This window comes from Brachypodium distachyon, chromosome 1 (genome assembly GCF_000005505.3).
Source record: "Brachypodium distachyon strain Bd21 chromosome 1, Brachypodium_distachyon_v3.0, whole genome shotgun sequence".
Classification (NCBI taxonomy): Eukaryota; Viridiplantae; Streptophyta; class Magnoliopsida; order Poales; family Poaceae; genus Brachypodium; species Brachypodium distachyon.
In genome coordinates this window covers 55492581-55520239 of record NC_016131.3, presented here as the reverse complement: position 1 = coordinate 55520239, position 27659 = coordinate 55492581, and the positions used below count along the sequence as shown (strand labels likewise).

The 27659-nt window shown below is 43.5% G+C and overlaps 3 protein-coding genes and 1 long non-coding RNA gene across 12 annotated transcripts; 2 read left to right on the top strand and 2 right to left on the bottom strand.

The window, feature by feature from the left end:
• Positions 1-203: 203 nt before the first annotated feature.
• On the bottom strand, positions 204-13642 carry LOC100828256 (probable polyol transporter 6). Of its 9 annotated transcripts, none has more exons than XM_024457162.1 (10): positions 13362-13642; positions 10544-12463; positions 10385-10447; positions 10156-10240; positions 9935-10072; positions 4773-4939; positions 3753-3889; positions 2112-3084; positions 1839-2011; positions 204-1739 (listed from the first exon to the last, which is right to left on the bottom strand). In XM_024457162.1, exons 9-10 carry the CDS (start codon positions 1960-1962, stop codon positions 349-351), a joined length of 1515 nt encoding a protein of 504 aa, XP_024312930.1. In that variant the 5' UTR covers positions 1963-2011; positions 2112-3084; positions 3753-3889; positions 4773-4939; positions 9935-10072; positions 10156-10240; positions 10385-10447; positions 10544-12463; positions 13362-13642; the 3' UTR covers positions 204-348. The 9 variants fall into 9 exon arrangements, with proteins under 9 accessions (XP_024312930.1, XP_024312929.1, XP_024312933.1 ...); XM_024457161.1 differs by having other exon boundaries at positions 10185-10240; XM_024457165.1 differs by lacking the exon at positions 10156-10240 and having other exon boundaries at positions 3753-3781; positions 3853-3904.
• A 2135-nt stretch (positions 13643-15777) lies between these two features.
• On the top strand, positions 15778-17611 carry LOC104581715. The gene is made up of 2 exons (XR_002961643.1): positions 15778-16283; positions 16768-17611. It is a non-coding gene; the product is annotated as an uncharacterized LOC104581715 (long non-coding RNA).
• A 920-nt stretch (positions 17612-18531) lies between these two features.
• Positions 18532-22333, bottom strand: LOC104581714 (putative disease resistance protein RGA1). The gene has a single exon (XM_010230036.3). The coding sequence runs from the start codon at positions 22129-22131 to the stop codon at positions 18991-18993; it is 3141 nt and encodes a 1046-aa protein (XP_010228338.1). The 5' UTR covers positions 22132-22333; the 3' UTR covers positions 18532-18990.
• Positions 22334-22925: 592 nt separating this feature from the next.
• On the top strand, positions 22926-26792 carry LOC100830451. Its single transcript, XM_010230035.3, has 2 exons — positions 22926-23172; positions 23274-26792. The coding sequence occupies exon 2, from the start codon at positions 23344-23346 to the stop codon at positions 26113-26115; it is 2772 nt and encodes a 923-aa protein (XP_010228337.1). The 5' UTR covers positions 22926-23172; positions 23274-23343; the 3' UTR covers positions 26116-26792.
• Positions 26793-27659: the final 867 nt, after the last annotated feature.

The following is a 27659-nucleotide window of genomic DNA, read 5'->3' as shown; positions in this document are numbered from 1 at the left end:
TCATCAATTGGTACGTGTATATGCGATGATAAGAACAAGAGATTGACATGCAAAGGCAGGCGCGCGATGCCAAATTTAGACGGCAAATTTCAGATGAGCGAACAAGAGCTACGAGGAACATCGATGGCATGACGACGCGAGACAACTGACGCGTGCGACCAGATCGTAGCAAATGGGCTTCGGCGCGCGCGTAGCGTGGAACGAGAAAACTCGTATAAATTCTTATACAAATCCATGTCAATTAATTTCGGACTGAGGGAATAAAAAAAATAACTTAACGTAATTAGTCCATAATGCCCTAGCTAGAGAGAATCTACGGCGCCGGGAACTGCAGATCTCGTGTGTGGATCATGGCCGTCCCTTGCAGTCGTCGGGCACCGACGACGACGATCGATGGTGCCGCTGCCGCGCGCGCCAGCCGGTGCTGAACACCTCCTCGATGTCCTCCAGCGGCCTGCCCTGCGTCTCCGGGCAGAAGAAGTAGAAGAATGCCGCCGCGACCACGGCCAGCCCCGCGAAGAGGAAGAAGGCCCCGCCGATGGTGATCGCCTTGTACAGCGTCACGAACGTCATGGACACGCCGGCGTTCATGATCCTGTTGGTGGCGACGCCGACGCTGGCGCCCTGCGCGCGCAGCCGCAGCGGGTACACCTCGGAGCTGTATGCCCACGTGATGGGCCCCACGCCGACGGAGAAGGACGCCACGAAGGCGAACACCGTCGTGATGGCCAGCGCCACCGCCCACGCCGGCGCCGGAGACGACGACGACGCCGCCCGCTCGATGACGGTGAGGCCGAGCCCGAGGCAGGTCAGCGAGGCCACGATGCCGGCCAGGCTGGACAGGTAGAGCGGCCGCCGCCCCACGCGGTCGACCAGCAGGATGGCCGTCATGATGAACACCGTCTTGGTGACCCCGACGCCGATGGTCGCCGCCAGGATCTCATTGCGGGTGGCGATGCCGGCCGCCTTGAAGATCCGGGGGCTGTAGAGCACCACGGCCTCGATGCCCGTAAGGTGTTGGAAGAAATGCACGCCCAGGGCGGCCACCAGGATGCGCCGCACGGCCGGCGTCGGGCGCACGAACAGCTCCTTCAGCACGCCCTTCCCACTGCCACCGCCGCCGCCCCCAGCGGCGGCCTTGATCTCGGTGAGCCGGACCTCAGCCTCGGCTCCGTCGTCGCACACCTTGTTGAGGACGACGAGCGCCTCGTCGGCCCGGCCCTGCATGACGAGCCACCGGGGCGACTCCGGCATGGCGAGCACGCCGAGCGCGAGCGCGGCGCTCGGGAGCGCGCCGAGCCCGAGCATGGTGCGCCAGCCGTAGACGAGCGGCAGCTTGGCGAGGAAGTAGTTGGCGACGTAGCCGATGAGGATCCCGAAGCTTATGCAGATCTCCGGGAGCGAGGTGAGGGAGCCGCGGATGTCGGCGGAGGCGATCTCGGCGGCGTAGACGGGCGCGATCATGAGCGCGTAGCCGACGCCCACGCCGGCCACGCAGCGGCCGGCCAGGAGCGTGGCGAAGTTGGGGGAGAGGCCCATGAGGACGGAGCCTGCCAGGAAAATGCAGGCCGCCAGCGAGATGGTCCGGCGGCGGCCCACGAGGTCCGAGACGCGGCCCGCGGTGAGGGAACCCGCCAGCGCGCACACGTTGAGGATCCCCGCCAGGACCTGTACCTGGGTGTCGTTCGTCTTGAGGTCCTCCTTGATGAACAGCATCGCGCCGCTCATCACGCCCGTGTCTGGGAATTAACATGGATCAATATTATGGATATATTGGATTACTGCGTGCTACTACATCTTATTTATTTATCCAGATGAATTGAGTTGATGAATTATACCGTAGCCCATGAGGATGGAGATGATGGAGCCGATGATGGAGCAGGCCACGGCGTACTTGTTCTTCTTCTTCCTCCCCTCATCCACATCGCTGCCATTCTTCCTCTGCTCCTCATCCTCTCCCATGCCAAGCTATACGGACACGGTACACCTCTTTGGCTGGAATTCTCTTCGCCTGCCAGAACTAGATCTGGTTAAAACCGCTTATCCATATAGAACTCTGGCATGCAGCAGAATAATGTTAGTTATGGCTTTGCCCACAGATAAACACGTACGCGCGAGTATATAGCTCGATCGGCTGGCACCTCTTATCCATATAGGTTGATCGATCTTATCGAATCCCATATTGCAGTAATCCACAACGGCTTGATGACCGGGCGCGCGCTTCTCGCGGCCAAGTCCATCCATAGCGGTAGTATATAGATCGATCACTGGCTAGCTATTAGAAGTTGATCTACCACAGGAATCGGTCACTCGAGCTCTATACGCGATCCACACATGTAAAGCGGCTACCAGTCTAGCAACCCACACGCCGCCACGTGGCTATCCTATGGGTTATATTCCGAAAATTAGGAACAATGTTGGTTTCTGAAGTACTCCGTATATATTTTTCTGCGACAACTGTTTATTTATGTCATTTGCTCAACTATTGATTCTTGTCTGGATTGCAGAGAAACTATTCCAGAAACTTCTGTCAAAGCTGCTCGCGGCGTCCGTGGCAAGTCTTTTAGTATCCGACATCCGGAAGTTTTCAATCACGCGCGAGGATGGGTGTCGATGACATTTCCTATTACGGCTTGAGGTGTTTCGTCTTTTAGTATTTGACATCCGGAACGTGGATGTGTTGTTTGTCGTAGGTTTTTGCGGTAGATCTGCCATTTAGGTGTTAGGGCTCTGTCGTTGAACAAAGAATCCATTGACGGGTTCCGGAAATGTAATTATGCTCAGAAAAAGATTGCATCAACAGAACCGAGCACTAGATCACTGAAGATACCGGAAATGTATTTATGCTCAGAAAAAGATTGCACCAACAGAACTGAGCACTAGAGCACTGGAGATTACAAGAGATTTAGCGAATTGCCATATCATTAGACACACAACAACAGTAACGAGATATATTACGACATCTACGACAACCGAAATATGTCCTCAACGACTTCCAACAGCACTTTTCGTAATCTCAGATTGTCTATATGCACCCAGAAATTGAGAACGTGTCTTATGCTCAGTCTGTTGGCAGAGAAATATCTGCAGTGCAAAATGCAGCCTTAGTCGATGGAGCGCTGGTTTTAGTTGAGCTTTGCATTGTAAAACTAGATGATACACCTCCCTAAAAAAACTAGATGATACTCCATGTGTTGCCACGGGAACTCGTATCACACATACATTTTGGTGCACAGGGGCATAAGCAGCATGCGTAGAAAGATAATATGACACAAATTTGGAAATAAATACCAATATACTCCCTCCGTACCATAATTCTTGTCGAAATTTGAGACAAGAACAAGAATGTATCTAGACACTTTTTAGGAATAGATGCATCCATTTTTGGGCAAATTTGAGACAAGAATTATGGAACGGAGGTAGTAGTATATAATTCCAACATAACTACAGGGTGCTCATGGAAAGAAAGTTGTGTGCAATTGAAGCTGAAGCATTGATAAAACTTGCCAAATGTATAGAGAAATTTTTATTCAGAAGAATTCGTGCGACGACAATTAGAAAAACATGCATACTAAATCGACGATAAATAAACCTAAAATAGAAGACATCAGACTTTCCTCGTTATCTGATATAGGTTTCAGAACCCAACGAATACCTTACAATTTTGGCTTAGCGAAAGCTCAGAGTTATATACTGAAACTCAATCAGTGTTAAAGATAGAGTAATAACGAAAAAACTTTGCACCCACTAACCTGCACGTGACTAGAGGGCAATCTTGACCCTGAGCACTGATCAAGAAAACAAATGGAAAAATCAAAGGAAGGGATAAATAGGAATTGGCAGAAAGGATACACGCTGGAGCTGAGCATGAGAAAGAAGCCATTTTTACCTGCGATGACAGATCCTGTAATTAACAACAAAGAACAAGACGGATGCCTCTCAGGAACAAATACATGGTGTGGTTTGGTCAAAGAAGAAAAACAAAGTATACAGTTTCTTCCTTTGAACTAAAACAAGGAATGTAATGAATTGAAGGCTAAATGTAAGAGATCTCTAAATATAACAGCATGAAGAGCTTGAAATTAACGGCACTGGTGAATAATAAAAAAATCTAGGGTGGACTACAACTTAGAATAAACAATCTTAAATGAAACGAATAGACAATGCCAAATGGAAAGAAGAGGGCCTGTAGCTCTGCATGGGATCAGACTAAAAGAGCCGGAAATGGAAGTTGTGCTGATGTCCCATTGATTACACTCCTGGTAATCAACTTATGGTTTATATCCTTAACCATTTAGGATTCTGGTGATAAATGTGGACTATCTTATTCAGCAAATGGAATTTATTTCCACTGAACTTAACCAAACATATCGAGGAAACCATTCCCTCAATAGGCAGTCAGAAAGACTATTTTGAGCAATTGAGGAAACATTTCCCTGCACAAAGCTTAGCAATCCTAAATGAGATACCCACCACACATCTTGTGGAACATTTAGGTAGAAGATGAGGCAACCACAATCAATACGCATCCTCACACACTATAGCCATATGCTGATCTTGAGATGCAATTGCAGCTCTGTACTCAATGCTCAAACATGGGAATCAGCTTGGCTTTTGTTCAAGAGATTTTGACCAAGAAACTATTCAAAACAACAACTAGCAACTAAAATGCGTTTGACAAACAAGTTAAAAAATACGATGAATGTTTGTTCAAAAGATAAAACGGCATTAATTTGTATGCCACAAACATAAAACGGCATCATTGTCCTTACGATTTCCTCCAAGGCATGTTGACATCAGCCCATAAGGTATTTGTTGTAGCATGCATTGATCGCCTTCTCTAGCTTAGCGCGGCATTCAACAGTAGAGACCGTCGCATCCATCTCATTACGCAGGTGCTGGATCGTGTGTTCGACGTTCAATGGAGTGAGGATATCCACTGCAAGGTTCAGAATTTTCAGTTACAAAACATGATCATAGACTGCTATTGCACAAAGCACACAAACGGTCACATCCACGTCTGAGTCGGCCATGATGGCCAAGCTGAGCTGTCATACACAATCAAGAACAGTTATTATGTTGTCAATTTGCGGAGGTGGTGTGTGTGCGAAGCAGGTGCAGTAGGTTTTTTCCATGGCACATGCAAAGCCAAGCACAAATGAGGACAATAACAATAGGGCATCAACACATCCACGCACTACGTCAGTGTGTGGCTACCTTAGCAATTAGATGAAGCCCACGACACATGTCACGTCATTGACATGCTCGAGCAAGCGAGGGAGGCATGCTCATAAATTATTTAGTGCACTTTGTTGTGCCTGGACCGTCAACGATCTAAGATGTACCGTGTAACATTAATGTACCCAAAAGTCCAGGTCCGCCCAACTGTGGTGTATGGCTTCAAGGCATTGCAGTAAGCAAGGGGATCCATCATGCGTGCATGATGGATACTCTTATCGCTTTCAAGGTGTTACGGGCTGCACGGTTGATTATAATATTGTTATGAGACTGGCATAAATGAAGGGGTGGCTGGCAATAAGTCAATGGAACTGCGTGACACTTGAGAGGACTCACCCTTGGTGAGGAGCCCTATAATGTGGTTCATAGCATAGATCCTAGTAACTCTGTCACAAAGCTCAAAGGTGGATGTGACCACCGAGAACTCAATACATGGTGACTTAAGTTCCATGTGCACGCCAAAGATCTCTACAGGGTCTTATGCTAACCTTGATATTTGTATAAGATAGTTAGATACTAAACTTTATTGGTTGTAGCTATGATACAATTTAGGGTCGGAGATGTATTGTTGGCTATCATAAAACAGCATATAAGTGGTCAGATATATATAGCTATGATACAATTATTGGTTGTAGCTATGATACTAAACTTTGTCGCCAAACATAAAACGGCATCATATATATATATAGGAAACAAGTAACTCGGAGTAATAGCAATGTTATAAGTGGTCAATCTTAACTCCCATAGAAATCTATCCGAGTTAATTGACTTCCTGACGAACTTCAGTTCAACCACCTACACAAGCTTGATTCACAGGGCTTGCACTTGTACAATATCCTCTTTTTAGAATTGCTTGTACAATATTTTTCATGTGAGCTTCTTCGGTAAGTTCCATGGTGCCCTTGTACGAAAGAACTATTAATACACTTGTTTGAGGATGGTGGTGTGATCTTGATGGCATACAAAATCTCATAATTCTAACCCACACCGTGGCATCTACCGGTACTTGCGATTTGTGGAAACCGGCTTAAGAATTTTCCACCATGTGGGTTCCCCTCAATGATGTGTTCAAGCACACTGTGTGAATTGAACTCAAACAAAATCTTTTCCAGGAGAGAAGATATGTTATTAGGGTACAACATACCGGGTATGGTAACGGTCGGGTTAGAAGTCAACTAATTTAGGTAGATATCTCTTGGAGTTAGTCAGGAAGTCAATTAACTCAGATAGATATCTCTTGGAGTTAGTAAGGAAATCAATTAACTCAGATAGATATCTCTTGGAGTTAGTCAAGAAATCAATTAACTCGGACATATTTCCATTTGAGTTAAGATTGGCCACTTATAACATTCCTATTACTCAGAGTTACTTATTGCCAATATATATGTTGGTGGTACACGCTATATAAAGCCATCCATCTGCATTTGCAATCACCCAAGAAATAAGCTTGCTAGCATCTACCGACAATACACCCCCAAACCCAAAGTGTCTCATAGCTGCAACCAACAAAGTTTAGGATCTTCTATCTTGTACAAATATCAAGGTTAGCATAACACCTTGAAGCGATCTTTGGCGTGCATATGGAGCATATGTCACAATGTAGCGAGTTCTCGATGATCGCATCGACCCTTGAGCTTGGTGACAACGTTAGTACGATCCCCGCCATGAACCGCACTATGGTGCTCCTCACCAGGGGTGTGTCCCGCCCGGATGCCATGCAGTTGCGTCGCCTTATTGCCAGCCTCTCCTCCATTTTGTGCCAGTCCCACAACAACATCACAATCAACCGTGTAGCGCGCAACACCTTGAAGGCTATAAGATCATCCATCATTGATGCCCGTATGATGGATCCTCTTGCTCACCACGATGCCCTAAAAGCCATAGACCATTGTTGGGAGGATGAGGCCTTTGGGTACATTTTACGTGACCCAGTAGATCTGAGAACATTGACGATCCAGGCGCAGCAAGGTGCACTGAAGATTTTATGCGCAAGCCTCCCCCGCTTGCCCGGCCATGTCAATGACGTGAGATGTGTTGTGGCCTTCATCTCACTGCTAACGTCACCCTATACCGACGTAGTGTGTGCATGTGCCAATGCCCTATTATCGTTATCACCGTTTCTTCTGGGCTTTGCATGTGCCATGGCAAAAGCGTACCGCAACTTCCTCGCACAGACACCACCTCTGCATATCAACAATGTGATAACAGTTCTTGATCGTCTGAGGCAGCTCGGGTCGACCATCAAGGCTGACCCGGATGTGGACAATGTGAGCATTTGTGTGCTTCGTGCACTATCAATCCGTGATCACGTTCTGCAACAGAAGATTCTAGACCTCGCACTGGATATCCTCAATCCAAGGAACGTCGAAAACATAGTCCAGCTCGTGTGTAACGAGATGGACATGGCAGTCACTACTATTGAATACCGCGCTATGCTACAGAAGGCGATCGACGGATGCTACATGAAATACCTTATGGGCTGAAGGCAACATGCCTTAGAGGAAATCGTATGGACAATGATACCGTTCTATGTCTGTCATACAAATAAATGTCGTTTTGTCCCTTGGGTAAACTATCATTATACTATGTAACTTGTTTGTCAAACACATTTTAGTTGCGTTGATGTTGTTCAGGGTACTTTCTTGGTCAAAATTTCTTTAACAGAAGACAATCTGAGACACGAGTTCTAGCAGCTAATTAGTTTGAACATAACAACAAACTGGATCTTGGTAAAATTTATGCCCAACACAATATAATTTCATGTACTGATGAGACAGATATATAATTTGATCAAACACAACTCAGTCTATCAAACATATTCCTTTTTAAACTAGAATTCAGTCTTCAAACAATTCCTAGCGACTATTGCAATGTAAATTAGTTGAAGACGACCAGCATCTATTACTATCACAGAAGTTTCAGCCAGATATAAGGCAAAGAAATGTTTAGTGTAATCACCTGTTTCCGTTCCTCAAATAGCAACTACTTGCGGGATGGAATCAATAGCATAGGTTTGTATTGCTTTGTAGCACTACAACTGATCTACTACTTCTGTGCCAGGTATTATGGATGCCTAATTGGTTCCTCTCTCTCAAGAAATAAAGCAGATCTTTGTGATCCAAGTCTAACCAAACTTCTTTGACACCCAGCATACAAGAAATAACATCAATTTCTGGTTATCTTATGTTTAATGCATTCAGAACTTCTGCAGAACATAGCCATCCTAATAAATAGTACTGCTCTTTACAACAGAATATACGAAGTGAGTATTCACCTTTGTAGCCAACACAAAAACTAATTTGGACAAGTTGTGGTAAAGAAACCACAATCAAGGTAAATAACAACAGGTGATTAACGGGACAACAATCAGTTGAAACAAAACACTATGAAGCCCGGATACCTTGAGAGCATGGTAATTTAGCCAGTGACAACATAAAAGGAAGAATATCAGTTATAAGTTAAATTCCTTTCTTACTTCCATATCCTGTCAAATTATACTGCTTACTTTGAAATTGTGGCAATGAAAACCCAAGAAGCAATCTGACTTGTTTATACATTAGATCAGACAAACCTTACTGATTCTCCAAAGCGCATAGATTCCTTGTGTCAAACATGATACTGAACTTCTGGCCAATAGCCACATTTTAATCAGATGCTTCTGATATATTTCTGATTGTGCTACCGAGCTTATATACTAGCCACTGCCATTAGTTGGTGTGGCATTCTAAACAAAGTAACTAATGTATGTGCTGCCATAATATTAGAGATAAAGAAATCTACTTATGCATATACAAAAAGGAAAGAGATAGCAGACCAGAATTATCAAAACTCCATATCTCTAGAGCTGCTTAAAGTAGTTACTCAACCACTGGCATGGTAAATCATATAAAGGCACGGCCAAAATGTGGAAATGACTTACAGGAGCTTGCTGAATCACAATTATGTTTATTAGCACACCTTTGTGTAAACTAATAGGTGATTCACATTGAGTAAATAAAGATCCAGAGTTCATATGGTTTTTGTGAGTCAACAAAATCAACTGTATCTAGACTGCATATATTTCAGTTTATGTGACAGTTCTTTCATCCATAGGTTACAATCAACACCCTTGATGTTTGCAAACAGCAAGAATAATAGGAGTCAGTGATCCTAAAAGATGTATGGTTCTACGGGTAACACACATACACAGACCTACGTGAAAGGAGAAAATAAGGTAACACGTTAGATGAGTGTCATAACACAACATCATTAATCAAATATTGTTAAATAAATAAAGATTAAGTCCACAATCATCGCTAACCAAAAACAACAAAAGAGAAGCATGGTGAGGCTTCGATTCTATATGAGCTGGCAACTATGTTATCGTTATTCATTACTCCCTCCATTTCACAAAGGTTGGCGTATTTTGTTTCGTTAAGACAAGGGTTTGACCAAGAGTTACACTATTAATATGTAACATATATGATACAAAATCATGATTATTAGAAAGAACTTTTAAAGATGAATTTATTGATATAAATTTCATGTATGTAAAAACACATATTAATAGAGTTATTATTGGTCAAAGCCTTGTCTTAACGACACAAAATACGCCAACCTTTGTGAAATGGAGGGAGTAGTTTGCAGAATAACATGTCTGCTGAAGGTGATTAAATATGACAGAAAATAAAATGAAAAAATGTAGAAGAATACATACCACTGTAACAAGATTTGCATGATTTGGTTGCTCACGTGCCATAACCCATAATGAAAGAAACCGAGTAAACAGCTTTACCATCATGTGGTTTCATCACAGATATATGCACTGCCCTGAGATCATCCAAGATTTTTTTACCTGCCAAAAATAGATGGTACACATTATAAACTGCAACATGTGTTTCTGTTGATCACACGGAGCCAAATGTAGAGGCACAGTACAGATAGTCTCAGCACAGGTTAACACATACAGCAGCCGCAACTTAGATGACAAAGTAATGAACACTCTGGATGAGGGAAACTCCAGCTGGCCGAATGAACAAAGGAAATTAAGTACAGGAACCAAATATGGCCAAATAAAATTCCCTAAAGAGCCACAGCAGAAGGAAAAAGCTCCAAATAAATCAGTTGCCACTATGGTCAGGCATTATGATACATAGGTCCAGCTAACCTGTTTTAACTTCAACACAGTGAACTGTACAACGCGTGTGGTGGATTATGTTACCCCATTTTCCTGCATAAGTTTATATGCGCAGTTGCGCACAAAACAAAGTAAGTCAATGCAGCCAGAGAGGATGTGTACAATATCAGATAAATAGACACTCAGTACCTTAGACAAGAAAGTAACTTTTACAAACATCTCCGCGATATATTTAAATTCCTCAGAATCCACGGAACAAGATCAACATGAAAGTTACAAGTTAGAGATGGCAGGTCTGCTTTATTCTGGGGAGATGACTGTGCGCATGGTGTCTTGCCCCTCGCTTTCCTAGATGTTACTCTTTTGCCAAGTCGGAGAGGCTCTCTGTCAAAGATGTGAAGGATTCGGAGAACCTGTTGGCTCTTTCCAATCTCCCTCTCTCGGCTGAAGCTTTTCATGAGTTTCAAGAAATATGTGATAATATCTACTCTTTAGATTTGGTTTGACTCAGAGAGCGATTCTTTGTCCTGCAGTAATGATGTGAATTCTTTTTCATCCAAGAGATTCCATGGCTTTTGTTTCAAGGATCTTCCTCCGGACAGAGTTCTTGGCTGGATTTGGAAGAGTAAATGTGTTCCAAAACTCAAGGTTTTCTTTTGGCTTTTGCTTAATGATCGGGTAAACACTTTTGATATGATGGATAGGAGGCACTGTAAAGATTAAACGTCTTGCCTTGCCGTCTCTGTGCTGCTGGATTGCTCGAATACTGCTGCCATCTTTTCTTCAGTTGCTCCTTCAGTGTTCGCTGCTGGGAAAGATTGGCATTCACTGGGTGCCTTCGGATGATCACAAGGACAGGATCATTTCTGCCAGGAATAATTTCCGAGGGCCTGGTTTCATGGCAATTTTTAGTTGTGCTGCACGCCATATTTGGAAGCAGCACAATGAGTTAGTCTTTGATTGGGAACCTCCTCCTGTTAATCGCTAGCTTGCCGGCTTCAGGCATGAATTGCTGTATCACCTTCCTAGGTTTAAGGTGGCTATTAGGCCTGCCATTGCTGAATGGCTGGAGTCGATTGATGCTGTAACTTAACTCTTCCTGTTTGGTTGGTCCTCCTCTGTTTGTTGTGTTCTGTGTCCTCTTGTGTCCCTGGGGTTCTTTTCCCCTTATTTTGTATATCATATATATATTTTTCGTTTACTAAAATCACTACCGGAGCCTGTCCTACAGTTTTCTCTCTCAAAAAAAAAAGAGTAGGAGAAAGCTACAATTTAAATTCCAAGAAAACAGATCAAGATGACAGCGCAAACACCGCAGTCCATCAGCAGAGCCCCCACATATTTCTATAGCAGAAAACCTACCTCCAACATTAATCCTAAGCAATCCGCAGAACCAATGTTGCTACCAGCCATCCTGACCCTCGGCCCTCGCATTGGGATCCATGTTCTCCATCAACAAGGACATGACGATGGTTATGTTGGTTATAATAGTAAGAAAGAGGAGTGCTATTGTACTAACTAATTTTCTGGTGATAGTGCCACAGATATTTAGTCCCCATTTTGAAGAACCACCAGAAACGTGATGGCAACAGATGCTATAAGGCGGTTATATTCTGTCGCTGATGCAGCCTGGATCATTTTGTGCGGAGTAAAATCCAGGAGTTCCTTCCGAGTTCCCAAAGAAGCTGAAAACCCCTGATTGGTTAGACAGGTTTGAGACACCAATCCGGTTTCGTTCCCATCTCCCTCCGATACTGAACACTTGCTGATCCATTATTACTAGTCTTATTGCTGAGAGTTTCATCATCAGACCTTCGCAATGGCAGTTCAGACTCGCTGGATTTCAGGAACTGCACTGTTTGTCTTCAATATCTGGAGAAGGTCTTCTTGCTAGTATGGGCTTTATGGTTGAGTATTTTTGACAGGACCCATCAGTTGGCTGAATTTCGGGGAGCAGGCACTGGGTTCTGACTTCTCCAAATGGCTCAACTTCTCAGTACCAATGCCACCTTTGAATAGCTGTGATGAAGCAGTAGAACTAAGCGGTGAAGCTGTAAAACGGCATAATGCTTAAGAAGCCATAATATATGCTTTAGCATTTTAGTAGATCTGCAAGGAACCAGGAAAATAGCATTCAAATAATTAAAATTTCAACGATAAAGCTAAGAATACGATATGTAAGGAGAATTTATGTACTGCAATGGTCTATAAGCGAATAATTGTATGCCTATAGTGGGGATTAAAAGAGACGGACAAAGGACAAGGAGAACTCTGAAACCAAAAAGCAATCTAATGGGTAGAAGGCGGCGGTGTGCTTGATAGGTGATATCAATATGAAATGGGAAAACCAAAGGAGTAGCACATAAAAATATCAACACATGGTGACAGGCTACGCAATGACTGATTATATGGTTAAGTTGCAACAGAGAGATCAGACAAAGCTGAATATCCATAGGTCTCCATGTCTCTTAAGGGGAAATTTTCTAACAAGACCAACAAAGAGATGCTAGAAGGGACCTATTTATTAGTTACACCTCAATGAGCCGATACAATGAGTGATATGGTGAATTTTTCCAAACCAATTCAGCAAAACACCCATCAATACTTGATAATTTGGGTAGAAGATTCTCATAAATGGTATCAGTCATATGCCAGCGCTCTTGTGCCCGATTAGACGAAGTATGCATCCAACAAATCCTAGATTAGAAATTTTCATGAACCGTGACCCGGAAACCTCATGTTAGGCAGAACGAAACTGGTAATTCATGTGGTTTCAACCAGATATTCATAAAGTACGCTAAACTACGAGACATAAACATCAGCAATCCTCGAAAACAAGATCGGCAATGGCATATGCTAGTAGCAATCGGCTTTTGACGGCAAGTCCCCTGACAAAGAAGTGAGTTCCCAAACAACACGGCTACGATCTAATCGAATCTGACGTGAAGGCAGCAGGCAGCCGAAAGTCATAAGTATTTAACGGGCTGTGGTTAAGTTAACTAGTTACCGGTGATCGTCGGAAGGGAGGCCGCGGGCATGGCCGGTGATGAACTCGAGGCGATCGGATCCCCTTTCCACCAGCCGCCGCCGCCTCCGCCGCCGTCGGGTGCTTGCTCTCCATGGCCTCTGGATCTCCTAGCCTCTTCTTGTTGCCTCCTCGCAGGCAGATGTGTTGTTGGGCGTGGGAGGAAGGTCCGCCTTGAGGCCGTCTGGAGCTCGGATGACGGCGGTGCGGCGGGAGGAGATTGGAGCGCGGCTTTGATCCGGAAGAGAGGAATGGAGGCGAATGCGTGCATCCACTGAGAGGCCCACCGAAATGGTCCGGCCCAGTTAACTTGCTTCCGAAGAATGAAACGGAAACAAAGGTGGGCCGCTTGTTCTAAAAAAAGAAGCTGGGTTAGCCGCTATTCTAAAAAAAGAAGAAAATAATATGGGCTGGCCGCTTGAAAGAAGGAAAATGCCCAAAGTTGTACAGTACGGAGTAGTATTCGTTAGTTTCTCTAGTCTCTTTTGATTACCGAGTGGTTGGTGGTTAGTTGCAAACCAAACTTGAAGCTACTAATTTCACTTGGAACTAACTAATTCTTACATATTTTTAAATGAGATAGTTAGGCATATTAGAAAAATATTCTATTTTAAGGAACCAAATGGATCGATTCAAGTTTCATACATTTTATATTAATCAAACATGAGAATGATGCTCAAATCTGGAACCATCCATTAATTTTTTTTTGGAAGATTTACCATTGTATTAAATTTCGCCATCTTCAATCAACAGAACACTACCTAAGAAATTTGGCACCGAGAGACGAGTGGAATCACGGATAAACGATTATAATTTTAGTATGAACTTTGTTTTTTTTTGTGATGTTTTGTTTTCCTTAGAATCGTCTTGGCGGTGGACGCGGCAGCATATAAAATAATGGTCTCCTGATTTCATTGGCGTTCCGGGTAGTCAACATGGCCAACTCCATGGATCCAGTAGATATCATGTTTTAAAATTTCGTTATTTTAGTATCCTTCGTCGTCGTCGGTTCGGCGACACATTATTTTTTGTGTGTGTGAAGAGGACCACCGATCTATTACTCCCTCGGTCCCATAATATGTGGCACGCACGCATCCTAAATCCTCAATTTGATTAATTAAATATGTATCTTTCTTAGCAAAAAGTACATCATTAGATTCGTTATCAAAAGAACTTTCTAATGATATAACTTTTTAATTATTTAATTTATATTTGATTAGATAAATTGACAATCTTGGGATGCGTGCGTGCCTCATATTATGGGACGGAGGGAGTAATAATCATCAACAACAGTAGGAAAGTCCTAAAAGTAATAAAAATATAAATAGGTCTTTAGATCACCTAGCGATAGCAACAAGCACTAGAATGAGTCAATGGCGGACATCACCGATTTAACAACTTGCGAGGAGTGTGTCTTTGACTATAGTGCGTTCATATTAAGTTTTACAAATTGTTTGGCGTGAGCAACCCAAGCAGCTTTTCAAAACCTCTGATGTTAATCCAACTTTTATAGTTTTTGTTTTAGCTTATTCCATCTTTTGCATTCTGTTTATTATTATTTTAAAAAGCCATATGTTTCAAAAAAAAATGGTGACTAGAAGTTCGAGTCAATCAATCGGGTAGGTTCAATAGATAATTAATTGTAGCTAGACTAGTTAGCCAGGATTAGTAGCAACCTGTCGTATGCTAAGTGTGTTGCTTTCCCTTTTGTTTAGGTTGGAACTTCTGCTTATTTAGCTTCTAGGAACTATAAGCAACAACAAGCCAAAGCAAACACCTCTTTTTTTCAGCTAGCTTATTAGAAGAAGCTCCAGCCAATTTACACTACACACTACGGTGATTCTCCTTTTAGCTGAAGCTTGTACAAATCCCACTGCTGTCAGTTATCCTCTATTTACATCAGAAATACCCTTACCGAAACGTATTCCTCCAACGAGCGCTTGTTCCCTTCCCCTCACTCCATCCCGAGCGAACGGACGACGGCCCCAGTGATGCTTGATGTCAGACTACAACGAGACTTTATATGATGCAATGTTACTTCTTGCACGAGCGTTATGTTTTCCCCTCCCTCATCTTCAAATCCTAGCTTCGCCCCTGGTTGTTCTTCTTCGCAGGATCTAGGGGAAGTTCCATGGGTGCAAATATCCCATACCATGTAATATATGTGTATTGATCTACCCACTCCGATCCTAAATTGTTGTCGAAATATTACATGTATTTAGATGTTTTTTAAGAATAGATACGTCCATATTTGGACAAATTTGAGACAATAATTTAGGATCGGAGGGAGTAGCAAATTAGCTAACTATAATCTCAAAAATACTTTATCTTAAGAATTTGTGGTATTGGAAACAATTGAGATGCAGTTTTAACAATAAAATTGTACTTCTATGCAGTATTTGTGATGCATGTAACTTAGCACCACCATGGACGCTGTCAATTCAATCGTTGCATCTCATTACATCCACTAGTGGCCGCTGTGCCAGCACCTACGGACGGAGTCTCTAACACCATGTCGGGTACGTACATCGTAATCACTCCATCCGACTTTTTATTACATATAGACGCATTTTAAGTATAGATACATTTATATTTGGACAAATTTGAGACAGAGGGAGTAGTTAGCCGTTTTCCTCCACGGTTGGCGTAAGCGTATCTCCCGTCTTCTCCCCTGTGTTCCCATCCAGCAGAGCATCGGGTGTTACAAAAACTTTTGTAGTGTAGAGGCGCGTCGGAGGACGGGTGCTGCAAATGCAAATCGAATCCCTTGCTCTTCTGCTCGCGGGAGTTTCCCTCCCCTATGACATCGGCAGCCGCAGGCAGGCACTCGACCACCAAAGGCAGGCCAACCTTGGACTCAGAGAAGCAGCGAGGAGAGGAGGGCGTCCGCTCCTGGCAATCAAGGTGCGTCTCCTTGCTACGCGCTCTGCTCTATCTACGAGAGACGCGCGCTCGCGTGGTGTTTGTGGGAATGCCCATGAGTTGACGAACTGTCTCAACGGCTATATAACGCGATCCTGGGAGTTCAACTTGGTGCGTGCATCTATCAGAGGTTCGGCGCCGCCCAACAGTGAGCTGGGTCTCTGGATTTTCCTGGTTCAATCTTCAAGACGGCAAGGTAACCTGCTCAAGCACGGGCTGGACAAGGAAAGCAGTCAGTACCAGACCTGTTTTTTTTTTTTTCGGTTCTTCTCTCTCGGCGGCTAGAGGTGCTGATTTGTGTGTGGTGTGAAGAAACATATGCAGCGAGCTATTTTTAGTGCCTTCTTTCTCACCTGAACCCGAGTAACTGACAGTGCAAAGCTCAGTGTTCACGGAATTGATGCAAAAAATTTACAAGGGACCTTAGGCATTCATTACAGCTAATTTACATCTCACGTGTCTTCAGGGACGCCAGCATGATGAATCGATGGAACATGGCCACACAAGGGAAACCATCTGGCAAGAAATAGGAAACATGTGTGTACCTGACGAGACTTGGATATTTCGAAGAATCGGTGGCAGGTCTTTGAGCAAGTAGGGGGGGAGTGTGTGACAGGAAGAAAGCAAGACTAGAGCATATATCAGCATAAGCTGCAGCGCATGCACACCCACGCCAGGGAGAAGAGATGTGGGAGGTTGGTAATTGAGTTAAGCCACTCATTCATTTCATTTTGTCACCTGTTGCCGATTTCATGAACCGTGTAGTTCTTTCATATTCCAGCTAGTTAATATGTTCCTAATGGGTATATTGCATTCATGTTACTACAGCTTTGTTTAGGGAAATGGGAAGTCTCAGAGCTCCTATTTGTGCCAAAAAACTATCGCTCAAATATATAATTCACCAAACAAGAAGTGGAAAAGAAAAGAACATGCTGGTAGTTTAGAGATGAATGGAAGCAGATTTCTAAAATCAAGCTGCTCCATGAAGTTCAGAAGTAAATACTGATAGTGACGTCACTAGTTATTCAACATGGAACATTGTTCACTGAGCATTCCTTATATTTTAATTTGAGTGGGGTATATCTTCAGTTTCTTGTGGTGGTAGTAAGAAGCTCAAATTCTTCTCAATGTAATATCATAATTTTGAAAGAAGTCTGCAGGAGAGGCTTGACAGAGAAAACATGTACAAATATATACAAGGTACACACAGAGCAGAGGACTGAAAGAGCAATGGACAGGGATACAAGGCAGGATACAGACGCCACTAAATCTAGCAAATCACGAAGAGCAGATCGAGAACTATCCTTAAGTAATACTACCTCCGATCCTAAGTTCTTGTCGTTGTTTTAGTTCATTTATATCCGTCTTGAAGCAGTTGAAAAACCATGCATTGTATTTAGGGCAAAAAAAACAAGGAACATCTGAAGGTACCCAGAACCATTCTGCTCCTGTTACATAAACAGTTTACCATAAAGGGAAACTGACAGGTCTCACTGTAAACTAATTTGGAGATATGACAAATCATTCAAACTCTTGTGCAAATCATTCATTACAGCTAATTTACATCTCACGTGTCTTCAGGGACGACCAGCATGATGGATTGATGGAACATGGCCACACAAGGGAAACCATCTGGCAAGAAATAGGAAACATGCTTGTACCTGACAAGACTTGGATATTTGGAAGAATTGGTGGCGTGTCTTTGAGCAAGCAGGGGAAAGTGTGTGACAGGCAGAAAGCAAGACTAGAGCATATATCAGCATAAGCTGCAGCGCACGCACACCCACGCCAGGGAGAAGAGATGTGGGAGGTTGGTAATTGAGTTAAGCCACTCATTCATTTCATTTTGTCACCTGTTGCCGTTTTCATGAACCACATAGTTCTCTCATACTCCCGCTAGTTAATATGTCCCTAATGGGTATATTGCATTCATGCTACTACAGCTTTGTTTAGGGAAATGAGAAATCTCAGAGCTCCTATTTGTGGGAAAAAACTATCGCTCAAATATATAATTCACCAAACAAGAAGTGGAAACCAAAAGAACATGCAGGTGGTTTAGAGCTGAATGGAAGCGTGCTTTCTAAAATCAAGCTGCTCCATGAAATACAGAAGTATAAATACCGATAGTGATGTCACTAGTTATTCAACATGACACACTGTTCACTGAGCATACCTTATATTTTTCTTTGAGTTGGGTATATCTTCAATTCGTGTGCTGACACTAATAAGATTAAATTCTTCTTAATGTAATATCATATTTTCGAAAGAAGTCTGTAGGCGAGGTTCTGGCAGAGAAAATATGTACAAATATATACAAGGTACACACAGAGCAGAGGACTCGAAGTGCAACGGACAGGGATGCAAGGGATGATACAGACGCTTAGGTTACAGAAGCCACTAAATCGAGTCAATCACGAACAGCATATTGAGAACTATCCTAGCCTAATGCTATATATGCTCAATGATTTCCGTCTTCAAGCAGTTGAACCATCTGGAAACTGAATGATGAACATCTGGAAACCATCTTGAAGCAGTTAATCTCATAAAGTTGGTACTAGGGAAAAACCACACATTCTCTTGTATTTAGGGTAATAAAAACCCCCTAAAACAAGGAACATCAGAAGGTACCCAGAACCATTCATTGCTCCTGTCACATAAACAGATTACCAGAAAGGGAAACTGATAGGCCTCACTCAAAACTAATTTGGAGATACGGCAAATCTTTCAAACTCTCGGGAATGTGCAGATTTGGACAGTCAGATATGCACAAGGATCTCAGAGAAGTGAGATTCTTCAACCATTCAGGCAAGGTCTCTAATTTTTTGCATTTTGTTATAGTCAAACTCCGGAGGAGTGACAAATGCCTCATACCATAGGGTAAAGAAATAAACTCTGTGCACCTTGAAATCTGAAGTTCCTCGAGCCCATGAAGTTCATGCAACCCCTCACATTCAGAACATTCTAATAGCTCTTCACACAGAGAAATTGACAGAGACCTTAAATTCTGAGACAAACCCTGGAGTGACCCTCTACACCCAATCAACTTCTCATTGTTCATCAGCATAGTCAAGCTTTTAATAGCTTGGAGTTTTACATGCACTGCTCTGAATTTTGGGCATTGGGTGATTGTCAATTCTTGAAGGCGAGGAAAAAGTGCTTCTCTCTGTGATGGTAGCCAGGTTTCTAGGTTAGGCATGTGAAAGAATGAGAGTTTCTCCAATGAGGCAAATGTGCCATTGTCGCCACAGAATGTGTCGTCTACACACGTGACAGCATCTATTCCGCTCACTTCAACAATCTTGAGGAGAGGTAATTGCCCCAGTTGTGGTAGGCTTTCACAAGCCAGATTTACCAGCTTGATCTCAGTAAGTAATTTTAGGTAAGATGCTCTGCTGGTTATCCATGTTGGAAGTTTCCTCCCTGGGTAGGAAAAGATTTGTAACACTTTCAAACCATGATTTGGTTTGAGATGTTCAAGTATTTGCTGTGCTCTTGAACTATCTTCAGGATTTGTGCGATGTGCAGTCCAACTCAATGCTAGTGACTCGAGCTTGTGTTTGCCTTGCAGGGTTGCATTTCTGATGTCAGCCAAAGAAACATTTTCCATGTTCTGAACACCGAGTTCCTTCAAATTAACTAAAGGACGTAGCTCTGAGATTGTATGTTTGGGAATTTCCGCTGCAATGTATCTTGGCAATATCTTGAGGCTTTCAAGTTGGTTCATGTGACGAGGCATTTGAGTTAGTAAAGGACATTCAAGAATGTTTAGGTAGGTAAGACTTTTCAAGTTTTTCATGTCTCTGGGCAAAACTGCAAGGTAGTGACAGCCTTCAAGGTTTAGAATATGCAGATTCACGAGGTTACTCATAGCTTCATGCAAGCCAAGAAGTTTTTCACAGTGAGATAGGTCCAACACCTGCAAGGATTGCATCTTTCCAACTGATTCTGGCAATTCAGCGATCTCGGTTCGTGAAAGGTTCAAGTGCGTCAAAAACCGGAGGTTGCTAATTGATTCTGGTACGATCTCAATATCATTGTGAGAAAGATTGATATAGGTTAATTTTTGTAGCATATCAATTACCCTAGGAACCCTCTTGATCCTGCAAGATTGCATATGCAGTACACGCAAAGCTGTCATACGTCGGCAAAACTCTGCTGGGATATCTGTGATCGCACATTTCTTATCAGACAAAAGCATGTTTTCATCTCTGAGCAATATCAGGGTCCTCAAACTTGCCAATTCAAACAATTCTGGTGGAAGCTTACTGGTTTTAGAATCAACAAGTAAGGAGAGACACCTGGCGTTGTACGAAGGCCAAATTATTTCCCTCCTAGCATCTATTGCTAAGTGGAAACCCCTGCTGATCCTTTGTGCAAGAAATTGCATCCCAGGATGCATCTTGTAAACAGTTTTTCCTCTGTGTCGATATTTCTGCACTACATCATAGAAGTGTTCTGTCATTATCTTGGAGAAGTACAGATGCATGTCAGATTTGCTGCTTGTCAGTTTTATGAACTCGTCAGCAATAAACATGTCTGCCAGTTCTTCAGGAGTAAAGCTATGAACTAGGAACAGTGAGCAGTAAAGAAAGCATTGCTGGATACTTGAAGGGAGGTGTTGATAGCTGGCATAAGCCCCATCTAGCAGAAGAGGGTCTGCGTAGAAGACTAGATCTAATCTGCTCAGGACATGCTCCCAAGCTACTTGAGTTTTCCGTATGCTCTTCAGCTTGTTTGATGCACTGAGTAGTATCGAGGGCACGCCACCACATGTTTCAGCAATCATTTTTCTGACTGGGATGAGCCTTGGTGGCAACTCCGCAGGATTTTCCATCCATTGTGTGAGCAGCCTCGAAGAATCAGCTGGCAAGAGACGGTGTAAAGTGTATGGTCTGAGGGAGTTAGTCAATTTTACAACATCCGGAATGCGACTTGTGACAATAATCTTGCTTCCTGACTTTCCAGCACTCTGAAGGACTTCCATCAGTACATGCCATTTCTGCAGATTGTGATCCCACACATCATCCAATACAAGAAGGAATCTGCGCCCACTGAGTTTCTCTTTTACAATGCACTCAGAGTCTTCTATGTTACACTGCTTGGTGGTTAGAACTTCTGCTATTCTACTCAATATCGCCATGCTATTAAAATTACGAGATACCAAAACCCAAATTCGATCATCACCAAAGGTATCAACAACCCATGGATGCCAGAATACTAGCTGAGCCAGGGTTGTCTTCCCAATACCAGCCATTCCAGTTATGGGGAGAACTGACAGTCTAACTGTGCCTTGATCAGCTTGCATCATTCTGAGAACATCATCCACTTCCTTTTCTCTACCAAGTACACCTTCAGGTTCCATGCCACATGTTCTTTGACAATTCACTGGTGCATGGATATCCGTAGATTTGGCAGCGAGTCGGGTTCTATATGTTTGCACGTAGCACTCTTTCAAGTTAGCTATTGCTTGCCTGATCTTATTGGCAATAATACGGCGAAAAGGGAGCCTTCTTAAGATGAACGAGCTGCGTACCTGGAGCGCAAAAGGGCCCCCTTTTCTTGTCAGATGGCGAGAGACCCTATCCAGCACGTTATCAGTGTCAATTGTGAGAGACCAAAGCCTCTGCAGAAGCTGGAGGTACAGCTCGTTGTTGATGCTGACCATGAGAACCGCGCTCTTGTCGATGCTGCTGATCCTCCCATGGACCATCCTGAATTGTGCATGGAGGTCCTGGAGTAGGCTACCAATGCCAAGCAGCCCACCCTGCTCCTTGACAGATTCAGATTGCAGCTTTTCCATCATTGCATGTAGTAGGTGCTCCACTGACATGGTTTTTCCTTCTATTCTATACTTATTTTTGAGAAATATGATTACGACGAACTATCCCTGCACTTGAAGGATCTTCTTTATCTTGAAGAACTGCAGCTGGAGTATTTCCCTTTCTTTAGGCGGACTTGGTGAGATACTTTTCATGATACATAGGAAACTTCCTATATTTTCCTCAGGCCATTGATTTTTTCTTCCTACAGTCACTGAAATTTAATTTTGTGATGTTAGGCAGGGTTCATGCTCTGCTGTTGGAACGTCACTGTCTCACTGATGCTTTTTGTTCTCCGTTGTCCAATTTTTCTTCCTACATTCACTGCCTCACTTATTGTTTTTCCACTTGATTAACAAGATCATTGGAATTTTCTTCCTACACTCACTGTCTCACCAATGGGCTTTTATTCTACTGTTTGACCATTGAATTTTTTTCTTCCTAGACATTGAAATTTGATTTTCATCGCAAAAAAAGAAAAGAAAAGAAATTTGATTTTCCAGCATGGGGCAGGCATTAGTGCTGTGCTTTCGGAACGTCACTGTCTCACTGATGCATTAGTTTGACTATGTGCATGTTTTTCTAAGGCAACTTATGCCTTTTTTATGTATGCCAACTCAGCCAATAAATCTTAAAGCTAATCTGAAGTCCAGGAAATTGACCAAGATTTATAAAAATTCCAGGCAACTTACATATAGAAACTTGATAAAAATGTAATAATTTCCTGGGAGTTTCCAATTGGCATGTTCTCAGTCTACGAGACAGACTTGCCAGCTACCAGATTAGAATACTTTTGGCAGGTTCCTCCATAGGACCCTGCTGTGCAGTTTCCTGGTTCTCAGTTCACAAGAAAGACTTGCCAGCTACCATATTAGAATATTTTTGGCAGACTCCTCCATAGGACCTTTCTGTGTAGTTTCCTGGTTACTGTCTGCTTTTGGATATGAGTGCTTCTACTTCAGGAACCTATGATGACAGCGCATACTGAACTTCTTCATGGTTTGCAGAACAGCAAAGTTGAAAACGATCTGGAGTGCTGTAAGATAACCGAGGTAATTTACTATTCAAGCTTCCACTTTTTTTGAAGGGAACGATTCAAGTTTCCGTTGTTCTCCAGCATATCACTAATCAGTTCTAATTGTCCTGGAGAAAGATTACCCTTCTTGCTAGATATATTTGTTCGATCCATACTTTGATCTTCGGTGCTGGTTCCATCAGTTGTTATGTTTGTGCATCAAAGCATTGAAAAAGATGTCTTTGAACCATTGGTGGCACGTGTTACTGAAATTGGACTTCGCTTTTTTGGGACTGTGAGCTCTCCTGAAACTGATGAAAGGGGTATTACAATGCATGACCTTCCAGCAAAGATTAGATGGGAAGTGCAACATCTCGAAGAATTGTTTGAGGGGATCAAGGAAGACAAGGATGAGGTCTATAAGGTTATTATGTCTGTTGGCACGGCAGTCTCAGAGTGGCAAAGAAGATTGGCAATAGCATACCAAAATGAGTCTGGAGCTCCAGAACCTTTTGAGGGAATGAAATGGGCATTTGATCATCATGAGGGGTGGGTCGAGGATGATAACATACTGGGAGCCAGTAGTGAGATAGTTGATTTTGATGAACATGAGCTCTTTGAATCACTGAGATACCTGAAGACCGTAGAAGGTGGTTCAGAAGCTCGTCTCCTGGAGAAAATCAAGAATGTGATGCAGTGCATCAATGATTATTTTGCCACCGTGAGATCAAGAAAGGAAGCAGCCAATAGGAGTTTGTGTATTGTGGAGCATGTCTTTTCCCCAGTGTTGCAAATTATAGAAACCATCGATCATCTAGTATCAGAAGCTACTGCGCGCAGAGATAAATCTCAGAACTACAAGTTCCTTGCCAAGATTGACGATGAAGTAAAATGCTTGCAGGATGCACTATCTGTGATTGATAGAAATAAGAAAGAGGTTGAGGAAAGCTTTAGAACGATGGAAGATCACATCTTGCCATTATTGGAACGCTTTAAAGCCACATGCAATGATCAATCGGAAGATCTGAGCTTCCTAGATGAGATCAAACATGGAGTGAGCCACTTGGAAGATGTACTTGGCATGATTGAGCAGAAGAAGGATGGAAATGCTAACTTCAGCATTGTCAATGCAGCCTTCGTGCCATTGTTGACATGTTTGAGCACCTTCAGGCACCTCTCATTGGAAGCCTTAGCTCATGAAGATAAATCAGGCGCTTTCATTCTATTGGATAGTATCAGAGATGAGTTGTCACAGCTCAAGCATGTACTCCAGAAGGTCCAGGAAAAAGAGAAAGGCATATACAGTAACTTTGATGCAATTGAGCAACATATTGATGAGCTTTTTGAGGGACCTATGCTAAATTCTGAAGGCTCATTAAGACTTAGGCAGATGGGTGGTCTTCGAGGAAAGCTCCATGCAATTCATGAACAGATAACAAATATATGGGGAAAGGTGAATGACTCTTTCAAGGTCCAGGAAGTCTCTAGCGAATTGATGGCCATAAGGCAAGAAGTTTCATCTTCTCATCAACTCTCAGCAGCAGATACATTCTGCAGTACCAGGGAAAGTGTGCAGATGTGTCAGATCAAGGTTATCATTGATGGACTGGAGACAAGGTTGAGACAGTGCCTTCTATGCCTTGTTGTGTTCCCAGAGAATGCAGTCATCAAGAAGAGGCTGCTAATTCATTGGTGGATTGGAGAAGGGTTCGTAAGTTCAGTTTCCGAGGGGAAGAATTTCTTTAATGAATTGCTTATCCCTAAGGGGTTCATCAAGCCAGTAAATAAATGCCACTGCGACAAAGTCCACAGGTGCAAGGTACAACCGTGGATCCGTGGACTATTGATCGAAGTTGCAAAGAGCACAGCATTTGTTGAACTCAATTCTGACGGCAGCTCCAAGAATGACTTCAGCAGAACCCGTCGTGCATGTTTGCATGGTGGAAAGATCCTTACCAGTTTCCGCCATGATGTGCTGACGGTTTACAATATTAAGCAACAATATGTGGAGTTAGACAAGACATGGTTTTCTGGAAAGGCACGTTTGAGCACTGTGCAGTTAGGACGATGGGAGGACTCAAATTATGACCCTCAGGGACATCATGTAGAGTTGAACAATATTGAGTTCCTAAAGCAGGTCAAGTCCTGCAAGCAATTGAAGTACCTGAGCTTCAGAGGGATATCGAGAATCGAGGCCCTTCCAACCTCGGTTGGAAAGCTCACAAGACTTGTCATCCTTGATCTCAAAGCATGCCATAATCTGGAGGATCTACCCAAGCAGATAGCAGAACTAGTGAAGCTGGAGTACTTGGACGTTTCTGAATGCTACTTGCTGTCAGGTATGCCTAAAGGGCTAGGCAAGCTTGCTCAGCTTGAAGTTCTCAAGGGGTTTGTTCTGGCAAACACTAGGAGCAAACACCCCTGCCATCTCAATGAACTTGCCACACTGACAAAATTAAGGAAGCTGAGCATCAGAATAGGCAACAGCATAGACAGTGATCAGTTTGAGAAACTTGGCAACTTTTCTGTTCTCCGGTCACTCACGCTTACTTGGGGAGCCGGGACACGCTCAGCGCTTGCTATACATGATGTCACCACTCCAAGATCAAGCCGCGCTGCTGCTGCTCATGCAATGCCTCGTGTTCTCCCCTTGGGTCTTGTGAAGCTGGAGATTTGTTGCTTCCCACTAGCAGAGTTCCCTTGCTGGATTAGCCCTCCAGAGCTGAAAAACTTGAAGAAACTCTACATAAGAGGAGGTATTATCAGTGATCTAGGCGAGGGCAAGTGCTGGGAGGTCACTGTGCTTCGGTTAAGGTTCCTCAAACATCTCAATTATGCATGGGCTGCACTGTACCAAGCATTCACAAAACTCCATTTTCTGGAGGTGCATGAGTGTGGGAACCTAGAAACCTGGCCTGACTGTCAGAAAGGCCTGTGGAGAAAAGAGCCAAATGGAAGGTTCACGTCTATATTAACCTGAACGCAATGTTAATCTTAAAGGCATCATATTCTTGGAATCTTGGTAACAGCCAACTGGCGGTGTTTCTCTACGTCTTGAACCATGGCGGTGTTTTAGTGTTGTTGTGTCCGAGGCAGCGACACTTCTAAAGTAACTGTGAGGTGACTTTCAGGCCTCTGCTTTCATCTTTCTACAGGCTGCATCGAGATCTTGGTGTCTCGACTGGAAGGTCTAGTGATGTGTTATGATCCCAGCCAAGGCTTCTTCTTCAGTTACGCCTGTCGTGGAGTTTGCTGAAGGAGACATCGAAGCAGCTGATACAGAGGAGGCAATTGATACTGGGCCCAATCCAGTTGGCCCACTCAAGACATCCAAGCGAGCCGTGTACCCTCCAAGCGTTACTCTGGGCTGGATTGGACCAAGTGATATATTGTCGGGGTTGGCTTCGGTGGGAATTATCGAAGAGATCGCTGAACGAACTGGCTCTCTCTCTCTCGCCTACCTGCTCTCCTCATCTTTACCTCTGTATCTCCTCTCATCTAGACTATTCTTGTATCGGATCTGAGTTGGTGTATTGCTACTCGAGTTCTGTAATAGCAAAGGTATCTCGGATCGTAACATGATGGAGTTTGTTGTAAATTCCAGTTTGTACCCCCAAAGATCCCATTTATGACAGTGAGTACCCCATTTAAGAAACTTGTTCACACATGGCACCCCATCTATCAAATTGGCGCCGAACACACAAGCAGGGCCCATTTTTCGGGCGGACGATGCAAGCCATGTAGACACATATTATTCCAATACGCTTTGTAGTTGGCAAATAGTGGCAATGGGTCGCACCATTTAGCTGGTCCGGGCGTCTCGATCTCTCTTGCTTGCTGCAGCAGGAGAGCTGCGCGGGATTCGTAGAGGTGGGAGTTTGACCAGCTGCAGCCAGATGAGGAATGTGATGATCCAACTGATTACTGGAACAATCATGCATTCCTTGAGATGGACTCTTTTATTTACTGAGGATGAAGATGCCATTGGAGATTTGTTTGATGACACTGAATTTATCAGATGTAAATTTGGATGATGTTGCACTAGAGCAGCCCCTCCAACAACTTCACCTGGTGGCAGAGGAAGGAGCACTAGAGCATCCCCTCCAACAACTTCTCCTGGTGGCAGAGGATGGAACACTAGAGCAGCTTCTGGTGCAAGAGGCAGAAGTAAAAAGAACTTGTACATACTACAGTGAGTCGCATCACAGCCAGACAGAGGCTTCAATACCATCACAACTTCACAAGTCTCCTCATCGACAACTAGAGTGTATGGAACAACCGGTAGTGGAAGAAAGCTGGTTCAACATCGCCTCACAGGCTGCAGCTAGGGATGAAACTAGAGAGCAGTAGAACATATAGATTATTCGCGTCATTTTGTGATGCCAAATTGATGGAAAACTTGTGTGTAATATTTTGTGTTGCCAAACTGATGGACAACCTAATCGGTGGCACTTTGTGTTGCGAAAATGGTGGACAGCTTATGGCTAATCTCATTTGAATTTATTTGTTTTTAGAAAATGAATC